At 47.3% G+C, this 23,257-nt stretch overlaps 1 protein-coding gene across 5 annotated transcripts in view; it reads right to left on the bottom strand.

Moving 5' to 3' along the window:
• DNAH9 (dynein axonemal heavy chain 9) overlaps positions 1 to 23,257 on the bottom strand; it is a 1,014,643-nt gene that overhangs the window by 765,422 nt on the left and 225,964 nt on the right. For all 5 annotated transcript variants that reach the window (XM_063960955.1, XM_063960958.1, XM_063960957.1 and 2 more), the window contains exons 6-7: positions 13,361 to 13,572; positions 5,726 to 5,959 (exon numbers count right to left, since the gene is read on the bottom strand). In XM_063960955.1, coding sequence (XP_063817025.1) covers positions 5,726 to 5,959; positions 13,361 to 13,572 — 446 coding nt within the window. The remainder of the gene's footprint in view (positions 1 to 5,725; positions 5,960 to 13,360; positions 13,573 to 23,257) is intronic.

The raw sequence follows: 23,257 nt of genomic DNA, 5'->3' as shown, positions 1-23,257 counted from the left end.
TGGATAGATTCTCTACTAACCCCTCTGGTCCACATTCTGGTAGAAATGGTTTTGCTGATGTTGTGTCGGGGCTGGGCCTGGTCGATCCCTGGAGACTGAGACATCCATCTGTTAAAAAATATTCATGTTTCTCACATTCCCACTCCTCGTTCTCTAGGATTGACCTGGCACTTCTCTCGAGCGATCTGATTCCTAAGGTTCGGGATAGCAAATATGAGACTAGGGGGATATCGGATCACTCCCCTTTAACATTGACCTTGGATTTTAATTGTTCTAGAGGCCAGGCAGTGTGGAAGTTTAATCCATTCTGGCTCGTACATATGGGTGATGGATCCGATCTGGTGGCTGCATGGCGGGAATTTTTCGAGATAAACAAGGCTGGGCAGCCTATCTCTAATTTATGGGATGCGTTTAAGGCCTTTCTGCGGGGAACCCTAATTAAACGAGTGGCTAACTTAAAATCCTTTTTTAGGCACCGGGAGTCCGAACTAGAGACCCTAAGTGTTGCTGCAGAAGCACAATATTTACGGGACTGTTTGGATAGTTCAAAATCTGCATGGTTGTCAGCCCAAGGGGAATGGAGGGAATATCTAATGGAAAAGACTCAGCATAGACTCCTTTTCTCCTCTCATGCCTTTTATGCCTCAGGGGATAGGCCGGGATCGTATTTAGCCTCCCTGGCAGGAGGTGAGAGATCCTCTAATACCGTGGTTGAGATTGAGGCCTCAGACGGTACCACTTTATTGCAGACCCCACAGATTGCGTCGGAATTTGTGTCATACTATAGGCGATTATATAGCTCTAAAATGGACTGTACCCAGATGCAATTAGATGAATATTTACAGTCTATACAACTCCCCCTGCTGACCCCTGAGGCGCATGACTTCCTCGAGGCACCTATCTCGCCAGAGGAGATTGTGGCTGCTATCAATGCTGCTCCCAATGGGAAGGCTTCGGGGCTAGACGGCATACCGTCTGAGCTCTATAAACGTCATTTAGATTTTTTTGTCCCCCAATTACTGGAGCTGTATAGTCAGATATTCACACAGGAATCCCTCCCATTGTCTATGGCGGAGGCATTGATTATTGTCCTTCCGAAGCCCGATAAGGATCATAGGAAGGTTGATTCTTATGGACCTATTTCCCTTCTCCCAACCGACATTAAAATTCTGGCTAAAGTCCTGGCATGCAGACTAAATCAGGTCATTACACAGCTCATACACCCAGATCAGACGGGGTTTATGCCCAATAAATCAACATCCATTAATCTTAGACGTTTATTTACCCATCTACAGGTCTCCCGTGAGGCACCCTCATCCATAGTAGTATCATTGGATGCCGCTAAGGCCTTTGATTCCGTGGAGTGGGAATATTTGTGGAGTACCATGCGCAAATTTGGTATAGGTCCTAACTTTATCAAGTTTGTCCGGTTGATGTACTCCTCTCCCCTGGCTAGGGTGGCGGTGAATGGCTTTGTATCACATTCCTTTCCTTTGTCTAGAGGTACTCGTCAGGGGTGCCCATTGTCCCCTACCCTGTTTGCAATGGCCATTGAACCCCTCGCATGTCTTCTGCGGGCGAACACTGAGATTTTTGGTTATAAAGTGGGCACCAGGGAGGAGAAAATAGCTCTATATGCCGATGACATCCTGTTATTTGTAGATCGCTATGCTGAGTCTATGCCTAAGATTTTAGATATTATTAATAAGTTCGGACGCTACTCCGGGCTCTGGTTAATTGGGAGAAATCCTCCATTATCCCGCTTCAGGGCGAGGTTCCTGCCTCCCCATTGGTTGCTCTCCCACTAAGATGGGTGAATTCCTTTAAATACCTGGGCATTTGGGTATCCAACGACCCTCATAAATTTACTTCCCTCAATGTTATACCGCAAATATCTTATCTTCGCAATAAAGTGAAGGTCTGGGGGAAATTGCCCCTAACAGTTACAGGGAGGGTTAACATGGTGAAAATGGTTTTTCAGCCCAAACTTCTCTACATTCTACAACAATCCCCAGTATACATCCCTCAGAAGACTTTCAAACAAATAGATGGCTTGCTGTCTTCTTTGGTTTGGGCTAGTAAACGGGCACGGTTGAATCTTAATACTTTGACCAGGTCCAAAACCTCAGGGGGTTTGGCACTCCCCAACTTCCGTTTTTATTACTTTGCAGCACAATTAGCACATCTCTGGGAATGGGTTAATGATTCGGACATTTCAAGTCTGCACTCACAATTGGTAATGCAGGAGTACCCGGGTGGTTCCCCATTGAGACTGCTTCTCTGTGGAAGCGTCAAAATGTCGGCACTACCACTCATTAAACAATATATTACTGTTTGGAAGCTGGCGCACCGGATATTGCAAGGACAGGGCACTGACCCTGACACTCCGCTGGACAATAAATATGGATTGTCGGAGCTGTGTCAGCTTCAAGTCAGGGAGGTGTGGGAACCATGGGGAGTAATTTCACTGGGACACTTATACACTGACAGGATTTTTAGATCCTTCCAGCAGCTTCAACAGGAATTTAACGTCCCCTCTGCACATTTTTTTCGTTTCCTCCAATTACGGCATGCTATGTCTGCCCAATTCCCCGATGGCCCGCCGGCGCTTACTGATTCTCCGGTCAAATTGCTGTTGCAGACAGTGGGATCCGGACATATAGTCTCCAAAATATATGGCCGTTTACTTCAAATGCATCATATAGACCCCCTTATCTCCCTCAAGACCAAATGGGAGTCTGATCTAGGTCCCATGTCGGATGACATATGGGAGGGTGCGCTGGGATCGTGCAGGCTTTCAACATCTTCTGTCCGATATCAACAAATTCAGCTGTTTGTGCTACACAGGGTATATATGACCCCTCTGAGACTGTCGCATACAGGGGGATCCCACAGTTCAAAATGTCCCAAATGTGGCAGTCTGGGAGCAGACTTTTGGCATATGATATGGCTATGTCCCTCGGTGTCGACTTTTTGGGAGGAGGTTATGCGGGCTATAGTTGATACAGGTATCCCATCTACTGTACTTACACCTATCTCCTGTATATTAGCAACTATAGATGAGGAGGTTCAAGATCCGCCCGGTCGACGCTATGTGGTAAGCCTTTGTGCTTTGGCCAAGGTTTGCATAGCCAGACTGTGGATGGCTAATGAAGCCCCAACACCACAATCCTGGATTTCCCTGGTTAATACCTCTGTCATGCATGAAAAATTTGTATATCTGGCCAGGAATGCGGAAAAAAAGTTTTTTGCTATATGGGGAAAGTGGATGAGCTCTCGCTATTTCGCTTCACGGATAAGTACTGCTGAGCCCTAGACTTATTTATTTAACGGGTGTGGGTGTTTTCTTGGAGTGATCTATGGGGTGAGTGGCCCGTAGTCGGCCGGGTTCAAAGGAATGATGATACCGTGGCAAAGTATAATATGATGTGTGTAAATTATATAGTAATTCTGGGTCATCACTGCTCTGTTGATATATGACTTTGACTGGGATACGTAACATCATGTCACAATATGCTATCTATGTATTACCGTAAGCCTGTTGTTGGATTTATTGACTCTTTTTTTTTTTGTTTAATTTTTTTAATTTTTAGGATGTATGTTTGTTATGTCTTGCCCTTGGCAACGTTTAAATGTTAACTCAATATAAAAACCAATAAAAACTTATTGAATTTAAAGGGAAGCTGTAGACTTTTTCGGTGGAAAAGAAAAACCCTGCAGGATGAATTGTAATGGATGGACCAACCATGGTCCTCAAGTGATACTAACAGTCCAGGTTTCAAGGACAGCCATTCTTGAGCAGAGGTGACCTAAAAAGTACCTCAGTTATTGTTATTTAACATCTGCAAGCATGGATATCACTAAAACCTGGACTGTGCCTTAAGTACCGAGGTTGGGAAACACTGATCGAGGGGGCCTAACTTTGTAAGCTTAAGATCTATACCATATCAAACTGCTAATTAGATCTGTTCACCAATATACTTTATGTACCTATTGACTGTATATTACAAGGGATAGATAGTTAATGGCATCAGTCTGTAAACGCCCTATAAGGAAAAAAAAAAAAAAAGTACAAAATGTAGATTTGTCCATTCAATTACAGAGGCAGCCAGTCTTCCATTTTCTAACACCAACAAGCGGTGACAGCTCTCGTAATGCAAAGCTTTCACCTGTCACCAAGGGCACCAGCAACTTTTTCATATTCTTCCATATAATGTAAGAATAATTGAAAAGAAAATATTGTGACAAACAAGGTAGTTTGTCCCAGTCTCTTATGAAAGTGACTAATGCTTTCTGTGGGAGTAAGACATAGGTTTACCATACTACTCCTTTAAACCGGGACACTTATGAATTGCACAGGTTCTCTAGCTGATTAAAACCAGGTGAAATGCAGGCTTGAAATCAGCCAGCCTGGTTTAAAGGGAGACATGGTAAGCCTAAGCAGACTTATGTTAAAGGCAGGGTTTATTCCTCACATATACGTGCACATACAGCACAGCTACACAGGTGGATCACGTGGGTGTGACTAATTAGCTAGTGAGTGTATGGGAGGCGGTATAAGTAGATTGTCTTGTGTTGGGTGCAGAGTAAAGGGGCCTCCACACTGGGCGATGTTTTCAACCATCAAATATTTATCGACCAACAATATTATCGATGGTCGATTTTACCTACACACTGGACGATATCGATGGTCAATTTGGACGATATGAGAGTACATACATCTATATCGTCCACATTGACTGGCATGTATCAACAATGAGCGATCAACGATGAGCGATTGCGGGCATGCGTATCGTTGATGCATCCAAACTGAAAGATATGAACCATTTATCGTTCATTTATGAGTGATATCGTTCATATCTTTTAAGATATCGCCCAGTGTGTAAGCCCCTTTAGTTGGCCAGTAACTAGAGAGGTGACAAGTGTCTAGTCAGTATCAGAATTGAGAAAATACTTTTTGGTGGTGTGATGGCTGGAACCAGCGACTTGTGCTGACTGTAAACATCCTGGCATATTAATAAACTGCAGTACCTGTGTGGGCATAATTTATTATTATGTTTGCCACAATATAAAAAATATTGCGTAATTATTTGAAATTTGTATTCTACAGTGCAGTCATTTTTACACAGCGCTTACCCAGAATCTTTAGACTCAGTTTTAATGACAACAGAGCTTACAATCTAATTATTAGTTCATAAGAGAACAAAAAGTTTTGAGATGCAATTTAAAGAAAAATTCTAATTGCTAGTATTATGGTAGGTGTTATTTCAGTAAGGGGAGGCATTTGATATGCCGGCTGTCAGGATCCTGGCACTCAGCATACCGGCGCCGGAATCCCGACAGCCGGCATACCGGCAACTATTCTCCCTCTTGGGGGATCCACGACACCCCTGGAGGGAGAATAAATAGCCCGCAGGGTGGCGAGCGCAGGGAGCCCGCAAGGGACTCTTTTGCGCACACCAGGCTGCCAGCATGCCGGCGGTCGGGATCCCGGCGCCGGTATGCCAGGCGGCGGGATCCCAACAGCAGGCATAACGTAGTACACCCTTCATAAAGATGTAGTGCCCAGTATAAATGATTTTCATTAGGCAACATCATTTGTAACTATCAGATTTTATCTTAGTTTAAGTGGTACTGTTTATTTTCCGGCACAGATTTGTATTTCTAGAATGAGAAACTTGAGCAGATCATAGAAATGGGTCATCCGATGGAATGCATTACTCACCTCTATGGCTTCCAGTCTCTTTATGAAGCATTCCAACCTAGCAAAGATGAGCACAGGTGGAAAGTCCCAAGTTTTCACTTCTATCCCATTCTTGAAATAGCTTGGCAGTTTTTCCCTACTATACTCAAATGTGTGTATGAGAAACTGTAAGGTGGAGAGGACATCCCGCACTCGGGCCACACTTTCCTCCGCTTCTCCCTTCATCAGGTCTTCTGGGTTTAAGTAGTTTTGAGCCTGTGCCAATAATGGATAGTATTAGAAAATGTTCATCATGTTAAATTATAACCTTAAATGTGTTTATACAGTGGTCATAGTATAAAACCACGCACATTTCCTTTATTGAGCACTTACAGGCAGGGCCCTCTACCATCTTGTTCTTCCCTTAGCACTGCTCATGTCACCATTGCTTAACTCCCTTGTCTCCTGTTCCTCTTCAGCAACTCTGACGCACGCCATAATTTCGTACACAGGTTTATTGATTATTGAATTAACTCCCTCACTACTGCTTATTCCGTCAAGCTACAGTAAGTTGCTCTACCCTCACCTTTGATATTTGCCCTATATAGCCTGTGGTGTTATAGTAATGTTTATAAATAGGCTATGTATTTATGTATATGTTTACCTGTTGTGTATTGTATTATACTTGTTTACTGTATTTTATTGTGGGTCACTTTGCACTACCTTATGTACAGTATAAAGGAAATAATAAGAATTTACTTACCGATAATTCTATTTCTCGTAGTCCGTAGTGGATGCTGGGGACTCCGTAAGGACCATGGGGAATAGCGGCTCCGCAGGAGACTGGGCACAAAAGTAAAGCTTTAAAACTACCTGGTGTGCACTGGCTCCTCCCCCTATGACCCTCCTCCAAGCCTCAGTTAGGATACTGTGCCCGGACGAGCGTACACAATAAGGAAGGATTTTGAATCCCGGGTAAGACTCATACCAGCCACACCAATCACACCATATAACTTGTGATCTAAACCCAGTTAACAGCATGATAACAGAGGAGCCTCTAGAAAAGATGGCTCACTACAGCAATAACCCGATTTTTTGGTAACAATAACTATGTACCAGTATTGTAGACAATCCGCACTTGGGATGGGCGCCCAGCATCCACTACGGACTACGAGAAATAGAATTATCGGTAAGTAAATTCTTATTTTCTCTAACGTCCTAAGTGGATGCTGGGGACTCCGTAAGGACCATGGGGATTATACCAAAGCTCCCAAACGGGCGGGAGAGTGCGGATGACTCTGCAGCACCAAATGAGAGAACTCCAGGCCCTCCTCAGCCAGGGTATCAAATTTGTAGAATTTTACAAACGTATTTGCTCCTGACCAAGTAGCTGCTCGGCAAAGTTGTAAAGCCGAGACCCCTCGGGCAGCCGCCCAAGATGAGCCCACCTTCCTTGTGGAATGGGCTTTTACAGATTTTGGCTGTGGCAGGCCTGCCACAGAATGTGCAAGCTGAATTGTACTACAAATCCAACGAGCAATAGTCTGCTTAGAAACAGGAGCACCCAGCTTGTTGGGTGCATACAGAATAAACAACGAGTCAGATTTTCTGACTCCAGCCGTCCTGGAAACCTATATTTCCAGGGCACTGACAACGTCTAGCAACTTGGAGTCCTCCAAGTCCCTAGTAGCCGCAGGCACCACAATAGGTTTATTCAGGTGAAACGCTGAAAACCACCTTAGGGAGAAACTGAGGACAAGTCCTCAATTCCGCCCTGTCCGAATGGAAAATCAGATGAGGGCTTTTACAGGATAAAGCCGCCAATTCTGACACGCACCTGGCCCAGGCCAGGGCCAACAGCATGACCACTTTCCATGTGAGATATTTTAACTCCACATATTTAAGTGGTTCAAACCAATGTGACTTTTGGAACCGAAAAACTACATTTAGATCCCAAGGTGCCACTGGAGGCACAAAAGGAGGCTGTATATACAGTACCCCTTTCACAAACGTCTGAACTTCAGGGACTGAAGCTAGTTCTTTTTGGAAGAAAATTGACAGGGCCGAAATTTGAACCTTAATGGACTCCCATTTCAGGCCCATAGACACTCCTGTTTGCAGGAAATGTAGGAATCAACCTAGTTGAAAAATTCCTCCGTCGGGGCCTTACTGGCCTCGCACCACGCAACATATTTTCGCCAAATGCGGTGATAATGTTTTGCGGTTATATCTTTCCTGGCTTTGATCAGGATAGGAATGACTTCATCCGGAATGCCTTTCTCCTTCAGGATCCGGCGTTCAACCGCCATGCCGTCAAACGCAGCCGCGGTAAGTCTTGGAACAGACAGGGTCCTTGCTGGAGCAGGTCCCTTCTTAGAGGTAGAGGCCACGGATCCTCCGTGAGCATCTCTTGAAGTTCCGGTTACCAAGTCCTTCTTGGCCAATCCGGAGCCACGAATATAGTGCTTACTCCTCTCCATCTTATAATTCTCAGTACCTTGGGTATGAGAGGCAGAGGAGGGAACACATACACTGACTGGTACACCCACTGTGTTACCAGAGCGTCCACAGCTATTGCCTGAGGGTCCCTTGACCTGGCGCAATACTTGTCGAGTTTTATAAACATGTGGAAGACTTCTGGGTGAAGTCCCCACTCTCCCGGGTGGAGGTCGTGTCTGCTGAGGAAGTCTGCTTCCCAGTTGTCCACTCCCGGAATGAATACTGCTGACAGTGCTATCACATGATTTTCCGCCCAGCGAAGAATCCTTGCAGCTTCTGCCATTGCCCCCCTGCTTCTTGTGTCACCCTGTCTGTTTACGTGGGTGACTGCCGTGATGTTGTCCGAATGGATCAACTCCGGGTGACCTTGAAGCAGAGGTCTTGCTGAGCTTAGAGCATTGTAAATGGCCCTTAGCTTCAGGATATTTATGTGAAGTGATGTCTCCAGGCTTGACCATAAGCTCTGGAAATTCCTTCCCTGTGTGACTGCTCCCCAGCCTCGCAGGCTGGCATCCGTGGTCACCAGGACCCAGTCCTGAATGTGCGGCCCTCTAGAAGATGAGCACTCTGCAACCACCACAGGAGAGACACCCTTGTGCTTGGTGACAGGGTTATCCGCTGATGCATCTGAAGATGCGACCCGGACCATTTGTCCAGCAGGTCCCACTGGAAAGTTCTCGCGTGGAATCTGCCGAATGGGATTGCTTCGTAGGAAGCCACCATTTTTCCCAGAACCATTTCATTGATGTACTGAGACTTGGCTCGGTTATAGGAGGTTCCCGACTAGCTCGGATAACTCCCTGACTTTCTCCTCCGGGAGAAACACCTTTTTCTGTACTGTGTCCAGGATCATCCCTAGGAACAGAAGACGAGTCGTCGGAATCAGCTGCGATTTTGGAATATTGAGAATCCAATCGTGCTGCCGCAACACTACCTGAGATAGTGCTACACCGACCTCCAACTGTTCCCTGGATCTTACCCTTATCAGGGAATCGTCCAAGTAAGGGATAACTAAAATTCCCTTCCTTCGAAGGAGTATCATCATTTCGGCCATTACCTTGGTAAAGACCCGGGGTGCCGTGGACCATCCATACGACAGCGTCTGAAACTGATAGTGACAGTTCTGTACCATAAACCTGAGGTACCCTTGGTGAGAAGGGTAAATTGGGACATGAAGGTAAGCATCCTTGATGTCCCGAGACATCATGTAGTCCCCTTCTTCCAGGTTCGCAATCACTGCTCTGAGTGACTCAATCTTGAATTTGAACCTCCGTATGTAAGTGTTCAAGATTTTAGATTTAGAATCGGTCTCACCGAGCCGTCCGGCTTCGGTACCACAACAGTGTGGAATAATACCCCGTTCCCTGTTGCAGGAGGGGTACCTTGATTATCACCTGCTGGGAATACAGCTTGTGAATGGCTTCCAAAACTGCCTCCCTGTCAGAAGGAGACATCGGTAAAGCCGACTTTAGGAAACGGCGAGGGGGAGACGTCTCGAATTCCAATTTGTACCCCTGAGATATCACCTGAAGGATCCAGGGGTCTACTTGCAAGTGAGCCCACTGCGCGCTGAAATTCATTGAGACGGGCCCCCACCGTGCCTGATTCTGCTTGTAAAGCCCCAGCGTCATACTGAGGGCTTGGCAGAGGCGGGAGAGGGCTTCTGTTCCTGGGAACTGGCTGATTTCTGCAGCCTTTTTCCTCTCCCTCTGTCACGGGGCAGAAATGAGGAACCTTTTGCCCGCTTGCCCACGAAAAGACTGCGCCTGATAATACGGCGTCTTCTTATGTTGAGAGGCGACCTGGGGTACAAACGTGGATTTCCCAGCTGTTGCCGTGGCCACCAGGTCTGAAAGACCGACCCCAAATAACTCATCCCCTTAATAAGGCAATACTTCCAAATGCCGTTTGGAATCCGCATCACCTGACCACTGTCGTGTCCATAACCCTCTACTGGCAGAAATGGACAACGCACTTAGACTTGATGCCAGTCGGCAAATATTCCGCTGTGCATCACGCATATATAGAAATGCATCTTTTAAATGCTCTATAGGCAATAATATACTGTCCCTATCTAGGGTATCAATATTTTCAGTCAGGGAATCCGACCACGCCAACCCAGCACTGCACATCCAGGCTGAGGCGATTGCTGGTCGCAGTATAACACCAGTATGTGTGTAAATACATTTTAGGATACCCTCCTGCTTTCTATCAGCAGGATCCTTAAGGGCGGCCATCTCAGGAGAGGGTAGAGCCCTTGTTCTTACAAGCGTGTGAGCGCTTTATCCACCCTAGGGGGTGTTTCCCAACGCACCCTAACCTCTGGCGGGAAAGGATATAATGCCAATAACATTTTAGAAATTATCAGTTGTTATCGGGGGAAACCCACGCATCATCACACACCTCATTTAATTTCTCAGATTCAGGAAAACTACAGGTAGTTTTTCCTCACCGAACATAATACCCCTTTTTGGTGGTACTCGTATTATCAGAAATGTGTAAAACATTTTTCATTGCCTCAATCATGTAACGTGTGGCCCTACTGGAAGTCACATTTGTCTCTTCACCGTCGACACTGGAGTCAGTATCCGTGTCGGCGTCTATATCTGCCATCTGAGGTAACGGGCGCTTTAGAGCCCCTGACGGCCTATGAGACGTCTGGACAGGCACAAGCTGAGTAGCCGGCTGTCTCATGTCAACCACTGTCTTTTATACAGAGCTGACACTGTCACGTAATTCCTTCCAACAGTTCATCCACTCAGGTGTCGACCCCCTAGGGGGTGACATCACTATTACAGGCAATCTGCTCCGTCTCCACATCATTTTTCTCCTCATACATGTCGACACAAACGTACCGACACACAGCACACACACAGGGAATGCTCTGATAGAGGACAGGACCCCACTAGCTCTTTGGGGAGACAGAGGGAGAGTTTGCCAGCACACACCAGAGCACTATATATATACAGGGATAACCTTATATAAGTGTTTTTCCCCTTATAGCTGCTGTATTTTTAATACTGCGCGTAATTAGTGCCCCCCTCTCTTTTTTAACCCTTTCTGTAGTGTAGTGACTGCAGGGGAGAGCCAGGGAGCTTCCCTCCAACGGAGCTGTGAGGGAAAATGGCGCCAGTGTGCTGAGGAGATAGGCTCCGCCCCCTTCTCGGCGGCCTTATCTCCCGTTTTTCTGTGTATTCTGGCAGGGGTTAAATTCATCCATATAGCCCAGGAGCTATATGTGATGCATTTTTTTTGCCATCCAAGGTGTTTTTATTGCGTCTCAGGGCGCCCCCCCCTAGCGCCCTGCACCCTCAGTGACCGGAGTGTGAAGTGTGCTGAGAGCAATGGCGCACAGCTGCAGTGCTGTGCGCTACCTTGTTGAAGACAGGACGTCTTCTGCCGCCGATTTTCCGGACCTCTTCTGTCTTCTGGCTCTGTAAGGGGGCCGGCGGCGCGGCTCTGGGACCTATCCATGGCTGGGCCTGTGATCGGTCCCTCTGGAGCTAATGTCCAGTAGCCTAAGAAGCCCAATCCACTCTGCACGCAGGTGAGTTCGCTTCTTCTCCCCTTAGTCCCTCGATGCAGTTAGCCTGTTGCCAGCAGGTATCACTGAACATAAAAAACCTAAAACTAAACTTTTCACTAAGCAGCTCAGGAGAGCCACCTAGTGTGCACCCTTCTCGTTCGGGCACAAAAATCTAACTGAGGCTTGGAGGAGGGTCATAGGGGGAGGAGCCAGTGCACACCAGGTAGTTCTAAAGCTTTACTTTTGTGCCCAGTCTCCTGCGGAGCCGCTATTCCCCATGGTCCTTACGGAGTCCCCAGCATCCACTTAGGACGTTAGAGAAAAAACAATAATTCATCACTCAGATTCAGTGCACACATCCAGTGTCTTGTGAGGTCTCATCGACTCATTGCCAGAATATGCCCCTTTCTCATTCAATATGTTACCAAACCCCTTTATCCATTTGTTTATTATCTCCCTTATTAATTACTGCAATTTCCCACTATCTGACCTTCTCCTCAGCCGGCTGTCCCCTCTACTATCTGCCTTAAATGCCACAGCAAGACTGATCATCCTTTAGTTACACATCTGCTGTACTGTCCTGAAAATCCCTCCACTGGCTCCCCATTTCCTTAAGAATTCAATTCAAGCTTCTCATAATCTTCAAAGCCCTTAATAACAACATGCACTCATGCATCTCTGACCATAACAAGTGATACACTTACTCTGTATCTATCTTTGATTTAAGTCTTTCCTCCTCTTTGGTAACCCCTCTCATTCTTACCTCCAGACTCTCCCCTGACTTTTTAATCTTTTATCTGTTTTGTACAAAAAAACACCTGTTTACTACAGCCTGTACTACTACCACTTGACAATATCCCTCTGCACGTTCTGCCAGCTGAAGTCCCACTACATCACACAGTAGTACCCCTTATTCACATTATGCCAAACAGTAGTACCCTTTATTTATGTCATGCAGTAATGCCTCTTATTCACATTATGTTACACAGCAGAGCCCCTTGTTCACATTATGTCACACAGCAGAGCTCCTCATTCATATTAAGTCATACAGTAGGCGCCTTTATTAATGTTACAACACAGAAGTACCCCTTATTCACAGGGTAGAGTCCCTTATTTACGTTATGTCACAATGTAGTACCCCTTATTCACATTACATCACATAGTAGAGACCCCTATACAAGTTATGCCACACAGTAGTAATGCCCCTTATACACATAATGCCACATAGTAGTAATGCCCATATACACATAAAGTCAAGCAGTACAGTAGTAGTGCCCTTTATATACAAAATAGCTGAATATAAATATAAATATGATTGGCAGCTACATATTAAAGGATAGTTTACATCCAAGAGTCCTAGGGAAGATGCACTATCAAGCAAGGTATAGTATGATAAAAACCCATTTTATGAATCACTGTCAAAAAATAACTGGGTTACAAGGAGGATATTCTTTCTTGAGGTTCTTTGTACCCCCAGCATGTAACCAAACTGCCTCTAGTATTGGACTACCATTGTTAGTCTGTACCCATCTGACCCTGGCCTTACAAAAAATGCCCCAGAGCTTGCACACTGTTCTGGTCCTAGCCTCTCAGAGCCTGCCTATAACTTAAAACCCATCTCTGGACATTGCTGGGTGCAGTAACTAACTTACCTGCTGGATGAAGAGGTTGCAGATTTCCTGCATCAGGACTATAATCCTTGTGGGGGTGTTGTAGTATTTGGAACGAGCCCACACCAAGCACAGCACATGCAGCAGAGGAACAATTAGAGGTTTTACTTCATTAAATTCAACATTCTCTATTTCGTCAAAGTGGCGATGAAGAGGCTTTAGGTAGAGATTAATATCCTGAGCTTCTGACAAGGCTGGAATGAAGCAAAACAAAGGCATGTTTGGATTACAGATTTACATCTCTGAAGAAGCCTTTTTTTCTTGGCTAAAACAATATACAAGAAAATGCAGCCTATGAATCCAGTAGGGACTAGTTAAACGCTGGAACCACAGCTAAACTGTTCCTGGACTAGTGAAATCTATGCTACAAGTCATCTTGTATTTTAAAAATACATTTACAACAAACTTTTATATCATTTCTAAACAAGTAAAGAGCACTGATTCAAATTCATAAGCACTCTCTAAACACTGTTTTAACCAGTATTTTATCCAGTTATATCTTTAGTTATGTGTCAAAGTCTAAAGGGCCCTACACACTGACAGATAAAACTGCACGATATGAACATTCTCGTTCATTAATGAACGAGAACTCGTTCATATCATGCAGTGTGTAGGCACCAACGATGAACGATGCGCGGCCCCGCGCTCGTTCATTGTTGGTGCCGCGTTGCTTATGCATGTAGGCCAATATGGACAAGATTGTCCATATTGGCATTTATTGCAATGGCGCCAGGTGACAGGGGGAGTAAAGACACTTCACTCCCCCCCCCCCCCCTCCGTCACCTCTCCCCCCGCCGCCGGATCGCCCATCTGCCATATCGGCGGTCGGGCAGCTCGGCGGCGGGTCACCCAGTCTGTAGGGCTCTTTAGGGCGATATCCAATTAGCTGCCGTGAATGACTAATTAGCCAGGAAGCCAACACTTAATCGGGGATTTTACTTTGCGTGCCTCAGACATGTGAAGCATAATCCCGATAAGCAGCCCCAGGAGACCCGTTTTTGCCTGATAACACATGGAAACGGGAACTTATCCTGGATCCCATGTATTATCACACGATAACGGGTGAGTTACCGCATGGTAAATATGGGCTGTAATTGGATAACCTGATAGTATTATTGGGCTAAAAAGCCTGTTGTTACCATGCGATAAATCACTGTATTTAATAGCATACTGCCCTAAATCTAAATGTTCTACATCCACCAACATGCCCTGCCCTATTTCGTCTTTAATTCGTCATACAATGCAAACAGATTTGGCTATAAAAAATTTATATTGGCTCTGGCTGATTATATTATTTTCTAGAAAAAATTCCTGAATACAAGCCCTTAACATACCCTCAACTATCTTTTCCACTACAAAACTGAACTTATCTAAGGTTACAAGGCAGTGACCTCAGTCACCATTTGAAAATTGGTACCACATAGTAATTATAACTTTTTGCTAAAACAACAGTACCATACCAGGGTACAGGGAGTGCTTAACAATTAGAAATGATGGTCTAGCAATAATGAGGAAAAGCTCTCTGAGGGATGTACGCCATCTAGTCCATGTGGTTTATTCACATTCCAATTGGCACCCAAGACTGCTACCAGTCACAGCGGTACTTTTGGTACAGTGTAACATTATTATATAATATCAGCTTGTTGCTTGGTGTTCACAGAGAAAGATAAAGTATTTAATACATGACTTATCATTGTCATTTGTAACAAAGGCCCGTTTATCATTGTTTAGGGGACTAATATTATCAGACCCTGCTTTGTTGTTTTTTTTGTTGCTTTTTTTCCAATCTGCTTTACTAATTTTGACTAATCAAAAAAACAAAACAATAAGCAACAAGTTGTGTCAGGCTGTAATTGACAAAAAAAAAAAAATACAAAGAGGCATATATAGAATTGGATAACTTAATTTTAATCGTTGGTTTTTATAATTAACTGTTATGGAACATCAAAGCATAGACAACGTAAAAATGAATCGTGTGAGAACAGGGATCGAATAGAGGTAGAAAAGCTGTTAGATGAAGTACAGTAGCTGCTCTCGGCAAAATAGCCAAATAAATGTAAGATTAGTGAATGTGTAGAGAGAAAATAAAACGTAAATAACCAAACTAAACCCATCTAACCTGATAAAAATATAGGATACTAGGTGGCTCATCGCACCCTACGGCGCTCTTCACACCGTCGCAAGGGGCTACGCCCCCTTAACCCTTGCACGGCCTTGGGGCGTGCAATAATTTGATTATATGGAGTATTACCTCCAAACATAATTTTGTGATTGGTTAAATATTGCGCAGACAAAGGGCATGCGATGGTTAAGGGGCTGTAGTCCCTTGTGATGGTGTGAACAGCGCACGAAGGGCATGATGAATCACCTAGTAGGTGCTGAGGTTGGGGGAGTGGCGGGTGCGGGGGAGACGCGAATGGTGGAGGGTGTCCGGGGTACCGTGGGTGGGGGAGGGGTGGTTGCGGGGGTGCTTCGGGTAGGGGTGGGTGCGGGGGGACTGCGGATGGGGGAGGGTGTCTGTCGATGCTGCTGGTGGAGGGGGGGCGGGAAGTGCTAAGGATGGGGAAGTGGCGGGTGCGAGATAGACACGGATGGGGGAGGGTGTCCGGGTGTGCTGCAGGTGCGGGAGAGAGTCCTGAACAACCGCAGTTTGGGTGGGGGGCGGGTGCTGGGGTGCTGCAGGTGGGGTAGGAGTGGTTGTGGGGGTTGTGGGTGGGGGAATGGGGGGGTGCGTGGGTGGGGGGGTGCGTGGGTGGCGTGGGTGGGGGAAGGGTGGGTGCTGGGGTGCCATGGGTGGTGGAAGGGCGGGTGCGGGGGTGCCGCGGTGGGGGAGGAGGTCCGGAGCCACCGTGGGTGGGGGAGGGGCGGTTGCAGGGGTGCTGAGGTGGGTGTGTGCGGTGATGCTGCGGTTGGGGGAGATGCGGGTGTGGGATTGCGTGAGATGCATCCAGCTGGGGCACCGCAGAGTTGACAGTATAGGGGACACAGGCACAGCATAGGTGACACATCACGCCGCAAGGGACCCAGCAGCAGAGCTCCCCAGGAGACAGGCAGCGCTGAGCTGGGCCATGTGTTGTGCATGGCAGGAAAGACGCATTTTCTGTAAAAAAAAAGCAATAAAGACGCCCGGCACTAGAAGATTCTCATGAGACCCGGGGTGCCAAGATGGGCTGTTTGGCATGACTACAGCAAAGCTGTATGAGGACACATCAGATAAATAAGAATTTACTTACCGATAATTCTATTTCTCGTAGTCCGTAGTGGATGCTGGGAACTCCGTAAGGACCATGGGGAATAGCGGCTCCGCAGGAGACTGGGCACAAAAGTAAAAGCTTTAGGACTACCTGGTGTGCACTGGCTCCTCCCCCTATGACCCTCCTCCAAGCCTCAGTTAGGATACTGTGCCCGGACGAGCGTACACAATAAGGAAGGATTTTGAATCCCGGGTAAGACTCATACCAGCCACACCAATCACACCGTACAACCTGTGATCTGAACCCAGTTAACAGCATGATAACAGAGGAGCCTCTGAAAAGATGGCACACAACAATAATAACCCGATTTTTGTAACAATAACTATGTACAAGTATTGCAGACAATCCGCACTTGGGATGGGCGCCCAGCATCCACTACGGACTACGAGAAATAGAATTATCGGTAAGTAAATTCTTATTTTCTCTGACGTCCTAGTGGATGCTGGGAACTCCGTAAGGACCATGGGGATTATACCAAAGCTCCCAAACGGGCGGGAGAGTGCGGATGACTCTGCAGCACCGAATGAGAGAACTCAAGGTCCTCCTCAGCCAGGGTATCAAATTTGTAGAATTTTGCAAACGTGTTTGCCCCTGACCAAGTAGCTGCTCGGCAAAGTTGGAAAGCCGAGACCCCTCGGGCAGCCGCCCAAGATGAGCCCACCTTCCTTGTGGAATGGGCTTTTACAGATCTTGGCTGTGGCAGGCCTGCCACAGAATGTGCAAGCTGAATTGTACTACAAATCCAACGAGCAATAGTTTGCTTAGAAGCAGGAGCACCCAGCTTGTTGGGTGCATACAGGATAAACAGCGAGTCAGATTTCCTGACTCCAGCCGTCCTGGAAACATATATTTTCAGGGCCCTGACTACGTCCAGCAACTTGGAGTCCTCCAAGTCCCTAGTAGCCGCAGGTACCACAATAGGCTGGTTCAAGTGAAACGCTGAAACCACCTTAGGGAGAAATTGAGGACGAGTCCTCAATTCTGCCCTGTCCATATGAAAAATTAGGTAAGGGCTTTTATAGGATAAAGCCGCCAATTCTGAGACACGCCTGGCTGAAGCCAGGGCTAACAGCATTACCACTTTCCAAGTGAGATATTTTAAGTCTACAGTGGAGAGTGGTTCAAACCAATGTGATTTTAGGAACCCCAAAACTACATTGAGATCCCAAGGTGCCGCTGGAGGCACAAAAGGAGGCTGTATATGCAGTACCCCCTTGACAAACGTCTGAACTTCAGGAACTGAAGCCAGTTCTTTCTTGAAGAAAATCGACAGGGCCGAAATTTGAACCTTAATGGACCCTAATTTTAGGCCCATAGACAGTCCTGTTTGCAGGAAATGCAGGAAACGACCCAGTTGAAATTCCTCTGTAGGGGCCTTCCTGGCCTCGCACCACGCAACATATTTACGCCAAATACGGTGATAATGCTGTACGGTTACATCCTTCCTGGCTTTGATCAGGGTAGGGATGACTTCATCCGGAATGCCTTTTTCCTTTAGGATCCGGCGTTCAACCACCATGCCGTCAAACGCAGCCGCGGTAAGTCTTGGAACAGACAGGGTCCCTGCTGGAGCAGGTCCTTTCTTAGAGGTAGAGGCCACGGGTCCTCCGTGAGCATCTCTTGAAGTTCCGGGTACCAAGTCCTTCTTGGCCAATCCGGAGCCACGAGTATAGTCCTTACTCCTCTCCTTCTTATGATTCTCAGTACCTTGGGTATGAGAGGCAGAGGAGGGAACACATACACTGACTGGTACACCCACGGTGTTACCAGAGCGTCCACAGCTATTGCCTGAGGGTCCCTTGACCTGGCGCAATACCTGTCTAGTTTTTTGTTGAGGCGGGACGCCATCATGTCCACCTTTGGTTTTTCCCAACGGTTCACAATCATGTGGAAGACTTCTGGGTGAAGTCCCCACTCCCCCGGGTGGAGGTCGTGTCTGCTGAGGAAGTCTGCTTCCCAGTTGTCCACTCCCGGAATGAACACTGCTGACAGTGCTATCACATGATTTTCCGCCCAGCGGAGAATCCTTGCAACTTCTGTCATTGCCCTCCTGCTTCTCGTGCCGCCCTGTCTGTTTACGTGGGCGACTGCCGTGATGTTGTCTGACTGGATCAGCACCGGCTGACCTTGAAGCAGAGGTCTTGCTAGGCTTAGAGCATTGTAGATGGCCCTTAGCTCCAGGATATTTATGTGAAGTAATGTCTCCAGGCTTGACCACAAGCCCTGGAAATTTCTTCCCTGTGTGACTGCTCCCCAGCCTCTCAGGCTGGCATCCGTGGTCACCAGGACCCAGTCCTGAATGCCGAATCTGCGGCCCTCTAGAAGATGAGCACTCTGCAACCACCACAGGAGAGACACCCTTGTCCTTGGTGACAAGATTATCCGCTGATGCATCTGAAGATGCGACCCGGACCATTTGTCTAGCAGATCCCACTGGAAGGTTCTTGCGTGGAATCTGCCGAATGGGATTGCTTCGTAAGAAGCCACCATCTTTCCCAGGACCCTTGTGCCTTGATGCACTGAGACTTGGCCTGGTTTTAGGAGATTTCTGACTAGTTCGGATAACTCCCTGGCTTTCTCCTCCGGGAGAAACACCTTTTTCTGGACTGTGTCCAGGATCATCGCTAGGAATAGAAGTCGTGTCGTCGGGATCAGCTGCGATTTTGGAATATTGAGAATCCAACCGTGCTGGCGCAGCACTATCTGAGATAGTGCTACCCCGACTTCCAACTGTTCCCTGGATCTTGCCCTTATCAGGGAATCGTCCAAGTAAGGGATAACTAAAACTCCCTTCCTTCGAAGGAGTATCATCATTTCGGCCATTACCTTGGTAAAGACCCGGGGTGCCGTGGACAATCCAAACGGCAGCGTCTGAAACTGATAGTGACAGTTCTGTACCACAAACCTGAGGTACCCTTGGTGAGAAGGGTAAATTGGGACATGTAGGTAAGCATCTTTGATGTCCAGAGACACCATATAGTCCCCTTCTTCCAGGTTTGCAATCACTGCTCTGAGTGACTCCATCTTGAATTTGAACCTTTGTATGTAAGTGTTCAAGGATTTTAGGTTTAAAATTGGTCTCACCGAGCCGTCCGGCTTCGGTACCACAAATAGTGTGGAATAGTACCCCTTTCCCTGTTGTAGGAGGGGTACCTTGATTATCACCTGCTGGGAATACAGCTTGTGAATGGCTTCCAATACTGCCTCCCTGTCTGAGGGAGACGTCGGTAAAGCAGACTTTAGAAAACGGCGAGGGGGAGACGTCTCGAATTCCAATTTGTACCCCTGAGATACCACTTGAAGGATCCAGGGGTCCACTTGCGAGTGGGCCCACTGCGCACTGAACTTCTTGAGACGGGCCCCCACCGTGCCTGAGTCCGCTTGTAAAGCCCCAGCGTCATGCTGAGGACTTTGCGGAGGCGGGAGAGGGCTTTTGTTCCTGGGAACTGGCTGTTTGTTGCAGCCTTTTCCCTCTCCCTCTGCCACGGGGCAGAAATGAGGCGCCTTTTGCCCGCTTGCCCTTATGGGGCCGAAAGGACTGCGCCTGATAATACGGCGTCTTCTTAGGTTGAGAAGCTACCTGGGGTAAAAATGTGGATTTTCCAGCAGTTGCCGTGGCTACCAGGTCTGATAGACCTACCCCAAATAACTCCTCCTCCTTATAAGGCAATACTTCCATGTGCCTTTTAGAATCCGCATCGCCTGACCACTGCCGCGTCCATAAACCTCTTCTTGCAGAAATGGACAGCGCGCTAACTCTTGATGCCAGTCGGCAAATATCCCTCTGTGCATCACGCATATATAGAAATGCATCCTTCAAATGCTCTATAGTCAGTAATATACTGTCCCTATCTAGGGTATCAATATTTTCAGTCAGGGAATCCGACCACGCCAGGCCCGCACTGCACATCCAGGCTGAGGCGATTGCTGGTCGCAGTATAACACCCGTGTGAGAGTATATACATTTTAGGATATTCTCCAGCTTTCTATCGGCAGGTTCCTTTAGGGCGGCCGTATCAGGAGAGGGTAGTGCTACCTGTTTAGACAAGCGTGTGAGCGCTTTATCCACCCTAGGGGGTGTTTCCCAACGTGCCCTATCCTCTGGCGGGAAAGGGTACGATGCCAATAACCTTTTAGGAATTATCAGTTTTTTATCGGGGGAAACCCACGCCTCATCACACACTTCATTTAATTCCTCGGATACAGGAAAACTACAGGCAGTTTTTTCTCACCAAACATAATACCCTTTTTAGTGGTACTTGTATTATCAGAGATATGCAATACATTTTTCATTGCTTCAATCATGTAACGTGTGGCCCTAGTGGAAGTCACGTATGTCTCCTCATCATCGACACTGGAGTCAGTATCCGTGTCTGTGTCTGCCATTTGAGGTAACGGGCGTTTTAAAGCCCCTGATGGCGTTTGAGACCCCTGGACAGGCACAAGCTGAGTAGCCGGCTGTCTCATGTCGTCAACTGTCTGTCGTAAAGAGCTGACACTATCACGCAATTCCTTCCATAAGCTCATCCACTCAGGTGTCGACTCCCTAGGGGGTGACAACTGTATAATAGGCAATTGCTCCGCCTCCATCTCATTTTCCTCCTCAAACATGTCGACACAATCGTACCGACACACCGCACACACACAGGGAATGCTCTGATAGAGGACAGGACCCCACTAGCCCGTTGGGGAGACAGAGGGAGAGTATGCCAGCACACACCAGAGCGCTATATATATAGACAGGAATACCACTATAAAATGTGCTTTTCCCTTTATAGCTGCTGTTAGTATCAAAACTGCGCCAAATTAGTGCCCCCTCTCTTTTTTACCCTTTTCTGTAGTGCAGGACTGCAGGGGAGAGTCAGGGAGACGTCCTTCCAGCGGAGCTGTGATGGAAAATGGCGCCCGTGTGCTGAGGAGATAGGCTCCGCCCCCTTCTCGACGGCCTTTTCTCCCGCTTTTTAGGTGAGTTCTGGCAGGGGTTAAAATACATCCATATAGCCCTGGGGGTTATATGTGGTGTATTTATGCCAGCCAAGGTGTTTTACATTGCTGCTCAGGGCGCCCCCCCCTAGCGCCCTGCACCCTCAGTGACCGGAGTGTGAAGTGTGCCTGAGTAACAATGGCGCACAGCTGCAGAGCTGTGCGCTACCTTGTTGAAGACTGATGTCTTCTGCCGCCGATTTTTCCGGACCTCTTCTTGCTTCTGGCTCTGTAAGGGGGCCGGCGGCGCGGCTCTGGGACCGAGCTCCGAGGCTGGGCCTGTGTTCGGTCCCTCTGGAGCTAATGGTGTCTAGTAGCCTAAGAAGCCCAATCCACTCTGCACTTCAGGTGAGTTCGCTTCTTCTCCCCTTAGTCCCTCGATGCAGTGAGCCTGTTGCCAGCAGGTCTCACTGAAAATAAAAAACCTAAACTCAAACTTTCACTAAGAAGCTCAGGAGAGCCCCTAGTGTGCACCCTTCTCGGCCGGGCACAAAAATCTAACTGAGGCTTGGAGGAGGGTCATAGGGGGAGGAGCCAGTGCACACCAGGTAGTCCTAAAGCTTTTACTTTTGTGCCCAGTCTCCTGCGGAGCCGCTATTCCCCATGGTCCTTACGGAGTTCCCAGCATCCACTAGGACGTCAGAGAAAAGGGGTATAGAGATGTGTCCACCAACATCTAGCCTCTTGGTACGTTAAAGAACCCTTTTAATCATGCACTGCCGTGGACTTGGTAGCATCGAGCGTCCTTTCGTGCAACTTTTTAATTAAAAAGAGAACACTGTAATGTACCATTTCGTATGCAGATACGGTCACACAGAGTATATAGGCATGATGCATATTATTTTAATCAGCATAAGCTGCTTGTGCATTATATTCAAATAATGATGTGAATACGACACATTTTCAATGGTGGGAACTTTGCGGTCAGCGGTGGGGTTACCCGCGGTCAGCGGCTGACCGCGGGTGACCTCACCGCTGACCGCAAAGTTCCCACCATTGAAGATAATGGAGGGGGGCTGTGTGATGCGCGTCTAACAGCTCCGACGCGCATACAGCCAATCAGGAGAGTGCCACGAAGTGGCGCTTCCTGATTGGCTGAAGGGACTTTCTGTGACAGGAGTCACGGGGGGTCTCTGCATTCGGGGAAAGGGGTCCCATGTGTAAACATGGGACCCCTTTCAGTCCGTCTGGTTCGGGTAAATGCGTTTTTTTGTTTTGCCAAGTACGTGGATTATAATAAAAGAACCGGACACTGGATCAGGTGAGTATAATTTTATTTTCAGGTACCCCGGACGTCGACATTGGAGACGTGGCCAGAGTCGGCGTGTCAACATAGGTAAGTATGTGTGTCGGCATGTTTGTAATAAAGTTATACTTTCACGGTGTCTGTGTCCTGTTTTTATTTGGGTATTTTTTTTGCAGTAGAACTACAGGTACCAGCGGGCCCGTTTTTCCTCCGCATGCTGGTACTTGTGGTTCTCCAAGTACCGGCTTGCGGGGGAGGCTTGCTGGGACTTGTAGTTCTACTGCAAAAAACAATATTCTTACATTTTCAACAAGGCCTTCAGCCCCCCATCCGCAGCCCTTGGATGGGGGGGACAGCCTCGGGCTTCACCCCTGGCCCTTGGGGGGGAGGGACCCC

Source organism: Pseudophryne corroboree, chromosome 3 (assembly GCF_028390025.1).
Source record: "Pseudophryne corroboree isolate aPseCor3 chromosome 3, aPseCor3.hap2, whole genome shotgun sequence".
Lineage (NCBI taxonomy): Eukaryota > Metazoa > Chordata > Amphibia > Anura > Myobatrachidae > Pseudophryne > Pseudophryne corroboree.
This window is presented reverse-complemented; position numbering and strand designations above follow the sequence as displayed.